The sequence below is a fragment of the Phocoena phocoena genome, chromosome 14 (assembly GCF_963924675.1).
Source record: "Phocoena phocoena chromosome 14, mPhoPho1.1, whole genome shotgun sequence".
NCBI classification, from domain to species: Eukaryota; Metazoa; Chordata; class Mammalia; order Artiodactyla; family Phocoenidae; genus Phocoena; species Phocoena phocoena.
Window position 1 is genome coordinate 32,644,090 of NC_089232.1, and position 6,000 is coordinate 32,650,089.

The following is a 6,000-nucleotide window of genomic DNA, read 5'->3' on the forward strand; positions in this document are numbered from 1 at the left end:
AACCACTTCTAATAACCTGCCTTGGCAACTTAAATCTCATCACTGAATGACTATTCAAAAAGGAAAATCCTGACCAGATAATTGACTTTCTATTCCTTACCATTCTTAAAAAGAGAAACGGGGCTTCCCTGGTGGCGCAGTGGTTGAGAGTCCGCCTGCTGACACAGGGGACACGGGTTCGTGCCCCGGTCCGCGGCTGGGCCCGTGAGCCATGGCCGCTGGGCCTGCGCGTCTGGAGCCTGTGCTCCGCAACAGGAGAGGCCGCAACAGTGAAAGGCCCCGCGTACAGAAAAAAAAAAAAAAAAAAAGAGAGAGAAACCAAATAGGCTCCTCTCGCATTAGCAAGCCTATAACACAAAGATCAAGCTACAAATAATGAATCGGTCTGTGACCCGATGTCAAGTTTATAAAACAGAGGCCTAAAATTCATCCATCATTTAACCGGCACTCGGTGTTAGTCATACAGTATGTTAAGGAAATTAAAACTCATTAGTAATCAGACATAACATTTCTAGATGAAGCACATACTCTGTTTCTCACTGAGATAAAGTGAGAGAGAGAGAAAAACAGGGGGAGGGAGGGGAGGAGGAACGAAAAGGGGAAGGAAGGAAGAAAGGAAGGATGGAAAGAAGGGAGGAAGGGAGGGAGGAAACCTCCAGACAGTTCCACCAAACGTATGTATAGGTTAATAAACTTTGAAGAAAAATAACAAACATTTAAGTAAAAACAAAACAAAACAAAAAACCCCACAAACAAACCGGCAAGTGAACTTGGAACTTTCTCAAAAATCTTACCACATACACATATATGTACGCACACATACACTCACACCCCTTTAGAACTGACTTCCCCATCACCACCTTGAACCACCACTCCTTTTCCTGCTTGGAGAGGAGTCCTAAGGCTAATACCTATGGTTCTATTTAGACACTGGAGGTTAACCAGGGTAACAGACAACACTCCCTACTCCCTGGTATTGGCTCACTGACACAGGTGTGTCGGGACAGTCCAAGAGAAAACTGGAGGGCAAGGACCCATTCATCCCTGTGTGCCCCGCAGTGCTAGGGTCTGCACGACATGCTGCGCAAAGCAGGCACTAAACAAGACATGCTGAATGTTGAGAAAACAATATATGTGTATTTAGGGAGAGATCTACAAAATTCCAGAATGGTACAGGCAAGTTTTCTAACTCCTAAACATCCCAGAGGAAGAATACATAGCCCAATGGCACTCTGCGTCCAAAAGCTTGTGTGTGCCCTTTAAATAACCAATCCATAGCTCAATTTTCTCATCTGAACAATGAAGATAATAAGAGCACCTAATTCATAGGGTTTGGAAAGGATTAAGAAGTTGGTATGGGTAAAGTCCTTAGATCAATGCCTGGAATACTACACACTACAGAAGGGTGAGCCACTGTTGCTGAAAAAGGCTACTACAATAAAAGTAAAGCCGACACAGTACCACCAAAGGAGCCAAAGCTTAAAAGAAATTATTCTAGAAAAGCTAAGATCAGAGGTTGGCAAGCTTTTTCTGTAAAGGGCCAGAAACTACTGTAAACACTGTGGCTTACCAAGCCAAGAGGCAATATCCCCAACCCTTAGAGCAATTATTCTCCCTGAAACGCTTAACATGGATTTTTTGTTTACGTTTTACATTTTAAAATTTGAGAATTCTTAGTATGTGGGTCCAAACAAAAGCTGGCTGGATTTGGAGCCAGAGCCACAGTTTGCCGACCCCCGGGTAAGATTATAATGACGATAACCCAAGTCAAGTTGACTGAAAAACGTGCTGCCCCCAAACTTCTAAAATCCAGACAGGCCTGGCCGGCGCGGCGGGGAACAGGCGCAGGACCCCGAGTAGGGCCTCAAGAGCCGGCCAGGATCTCGCGGCTCTCCGGGGCCGCCGAGCCTCCGCCACACTTACTCCCAGCAGCGGCCCGCGGCCGACCACCGTCTCCCCCGGCGCCAGGGCCACCCGGGGGCCGCCGTCCTGCGGCTGCAGCTCGAAGACCCGGGACATGGCCGCAAGGATTAGACCCCTTCGCGAGGAGCCGGACCCCGCAGCCGTTTCCGCCTTCCATGGACGGGCGCCGGGCCTACGCAGGCCCCCGGAAAACACAGGGGGAGGTGGAGCAAAGACTGCCCCTGAGTGTGACCAGGCCGCGCGGAGCTGGGGCCCCAGCGCGGGTACGGAGTCCCGCCCCTCCACTCAGACCAGCGACTAGCTCAGGGATATCCCCCTTCACGCCGCCTCCAAACTATTGTTTAAAAGCCCCGGTTAACCCCCCCACCCAGCCCTTCTCACCGCCCACCTGTCTCGGAGGACACCGGTCCTTGTAGTCCGTGGCGCCTCCACTTCTCCTCGTTTGCCGAGCTGAGACGCCCTGGGAAAACTACCAATCCCAAGAGGCAATGCGCGCTCCTCTCTGCGCCTGTGCGAAATACTAGTCAGCAAGGCGGGGTTAGAGTGGGCTGGACGTGAGGGACTTGAAGGAGAAGGGTTCGAAGTCCGGAAGGTTTAAATCGTTGAAGGAGAGGTCGCCACGGCCCAGTAGGTAGGAGGGTCTTCGCTTCCGGCTGACTTCGGGCGGGCGTGCTCGGGGGCGCGGCCCTGGCGCTAGCACAAGCGTCCGCTTAGCCGGCCGGAGCTGCGGTGACATTTGGTGCTGACGGTTGTCAATTGTTGTTTACTTGTCAGTGCCCCATATGGTTTGGACTCCGGCAAATGCAGTCTGGGCGGGACACGCCAGGAGGGTGGCTCAGAAAGGACGTGGGGTCATTCCTTCCAACCTGCGGGGTCCGCAGGGGGTGAGGGCTCCCCGAGAGCCGGGCGTCTGCGCTGCCTTCCGATCCCTCCCTCCGTGTGACACCCGAAAGAGGGGCGATCTGTCACCTAACTAGAGAGGTAATTCAGCAAAGTTTGGTTCAGAAAGAAGAAGGGGCAGAAGAGGATAGGTTTCTAGGCATCCAGGCAAAACTGGACTTAAAAGAAGAAAAATGCCTAGTGAGATTTTAGGAACCTCACCAAGGCACCCCCACCTGTTAAATTCAAAAGCTTTCATCTGCCTCCTGTGGTTTAACTGTAAAGGCAGGACGCATTTTATCCCCAGTGAGATCTTGGGAGAAGTAACAAATGTGCAATTAAATGCACGGTAACTTTTTCCTAATATGAGATAGAGTAGTTTGGCTTTGGTTTATATTAATGGGGCAGGAGGGTGGGGGTGACAAAAACTTGACTCATGAACTTGTTTTTACCAGTTTGCTTTCTTACTTACCCAGACTCTCAAGAGGAAGTCCTCTGCTGAACTCAGACATTAAAATCCTAACCACCAGAACTAATTTGGATCATAAACCACCAAGTGAATGGGATCGTCTGTGGTCTTGGCAAGTACAGAAACATATAGGTGAGTAGCACATCTGGAAAGGGGAATTTGTCATTCCCCTTTGTCAGCTAATTTGTCATTAGCTGAGCTAGAAGAAGTATTTAGCTGTATCTGAAACCTCTCCTGTGATGCCACCCCTCATTATAAAAGGAAGTGCAAAATGGAATAAACTGATTTTAAGTAAATATGAACTGTCTTTATATGCCAAAATAGCTCCATGCTTTCAACTGATTTCAGAAGCCTGCACCATGCACCTTAGGTAAATTAGCTGAAACTGGACTTTAAATTTTTAGTCACGTGCTATACCTCGATGAGTTATAAACATTGTTCATAGTTGTTAGTCACTGTTGCTTGATGGCCTCAGTGACCGTTATCTTAATTCATAATTGACTATGCATGTAGTGTAGCTTCAAAAAGCCATTTCTAGGGGCTTCCCTGGTGGCGCAGTGGTTGCGAATCTGCCTGCCAATGCAGGGGACACGGGTTCGAGCTCTGCCTGGGAAGATCCCACATGCCGCGGAGCAACTGGGCCCGTGAGTCACAACTACTGAGCCTGCGCCTGGAGCCTGTGCTCCGCAACAAGAGAGGCCACGACAGTGAGAGGCCCACGCACCGCGATGAAGAGTGGCCCCCGCTCCCTGCAACTAGAGAAAGCCCTCGCACAGAAACGAAGACCCAACACAGCCAAGAATAAATAAAAGCCATTTTAAAACACTACTCTTATTGAATATTTGAAATTTTGTCAGTATAACCCAGACCTCAACTTCTTGTCTATTTCAGTTAGTATTTGTGTCAAATGTGAGCACCTACCCATTAGATGTAAGTAGATAAACAATTCTTATATAAACTACTAAAAGTTGATCAAGTTTATGATTAAGTCACAAACTGTAGGTGAAGAATTCAATGACAAGGCGTTGGTTCCCACAGACAAATATTAATGAGTTAAATAGAATCGAATACTTTTCAAAAGTATTTTCAATCAGTACTTGGAATCGAATGTGTTCTCACAATATTCGTTTCTACTGCTAAAAATAAATTATAGTCTGACTGTGAAGAATCACTTCTCTTTTTTAAGATAATGTTCTTTGGGAGTAAAAAAAAACCAAATATTTAGAAACAAACCCATTTACCAAAAATGTCTAAAAAGAAGAAAGGAAGTAACATGTGTTGGGTGCCTCCCACACGCAATTCAGATGTGGGGCTAGATGTTTTACACATTATCCCTGTTTATGCTTGCAAGAACACACCCCAGAGAAGCATCATTGGCCCCATTTTACAGACTGAGAAGCTCAAGTCAAGAAAGTTAAAGTTCATTAAATCATACCCAGAAAGTATCTGGCTCAGAGTAGGATCTATAGTCTGATCTAAAGGGAGTGAGTCTTTTTAACTTTTGCCTTTTAGCTTACTTATGAGGATAATTCACTAAAACATCAAGCTATGAAGAAAAACTCCAAGAGGAACCACAGTTCAAGGGTTTCTGACCTAGAATTGAACTCTGCGGATGCTGAGAAGGAAAAAAAAGAGCGTCAGAATAACTTTGTTGAACTGCTGCCTCCAGAAGTTACTTTTAAAATTTTCAGTCAGCTGGACATCTGGAGTTTGTGCAGGGCTTCAGTGACGTGCAGGAGCTGGAATCACACAATAAGACACAGCGATGCCTTGTGGAAACCTCATTGCCTGACTGTGAGAGCTGTATGCCAAAGAGAGATAGATGATGATCTAGAGAGTGGTTATCCCTGGAGGGTAAGTTTAACCTATGGAGTCTGCAGTGTTCTTGACAATATGGTGGTCAGTTTGAGCCCAAGCCCACCTTCTGCTTGGAAGAGGGAGGATTTCATATCCAGAATGACATACAGAGTTTGTTGGCTTTGGGAGTTAAAGTTGAATTTTATTATTCTTTTCCTGCAAACCACGCTATCTCCCATCCATCTTTTTACATTTTGGGGGCATTTACCTCTGTTAACCACAATAGCTACTTCATTTCACTCTACCTTATCCAAAACCCCCGGGAGACTCTGTGAGTCACTCTGTTCTGTACACACACACACACACTTATTAGTATATGTGTGTATATCGATGTAAATAATCTTTTCAGCCCTCTCAATCAGCTTCTCTAGTTTCAAACAAACTCACTCACCAACCACTGACTACCTTCTTTAACAATGGTGGTTTACCTCTTTCAGGTAATACTACTGAGGAATTACCAGAAGAGTAAAGTGAAACATGAATGGCTAAGTGGCAGATATAGCAACATATGTTCTCCTATCAGCCTACCAGAAAAAATCATGTACCCAATGGATGCAGACACATGGGGGGAAATTCTAGAAGCAGAACTGGAAAGATAAGCAGAAAAATCACACACAGATCTCCTAACTTTGAGAGTTTAAAACTAAAGTGACTCTTAGTTTATAAAAGGTATATCTTTAGCCGTCCATTATTTTGTTTGCCTTTTTACTATTTAACATTTAAAAGAAAACTAAGTAGAACATATTATAAAAATATAGCTTTGATTTTATTTTGCACTTTAGTTAAAAATACGTTTCTGGTTTTACTGTAATGTGGAAAAATCATGAAATTCTATTTATGTAAAAAAACTATACTGATAGAGTGATTTCAAA

At 45.5% G+C, this 6,000-nt stretch overlaps 2 protein-coding genes across 2 annotated transcripts in view; one reads left to right on the forward strand and one right to left on the reverse strand.

Annotated features, from left to right (window-relative positions):
* The window catches only part of APLF (aprataxin and PNKP like factor), an 86,183-nt gene extending 84,164 nt beyond the window's left edge, over positions 1 to 2,019 (reverse strand). The window contains exon 1 of the mRNA XM_065891656.1: positions 1,924 to 2,019. Coding sequence (XP_065747728.1) covers positions 1,924 to 2,019 — 96 coding nt within the window. The remainder of the gene's footprint in view (positions 1 to 1,923) is intronic.
* A 2,800-nt stretch (positions 2,020 to 4,819) lies between these two features.
* FBXO48 (F-box protein 48) lies at positions 4,820 to 5,727 on the forward strand. The gene is made up of 2 exons (XM_065891680.1): positions 4,820 to 5,125; positions 5,566 to 5,727. The coding sequence occupies exons 1-2, from the start codon at positions 4,820 to 4,822 to the stop codon at positions 5,725 to 5,727; spliced, it is 468 nt and encodes a 155-aa protein (XP_065747752.1).
* The last annotated feature ends 273 nt before the right edge of the window (positions 5,728 to 6,000 follow it).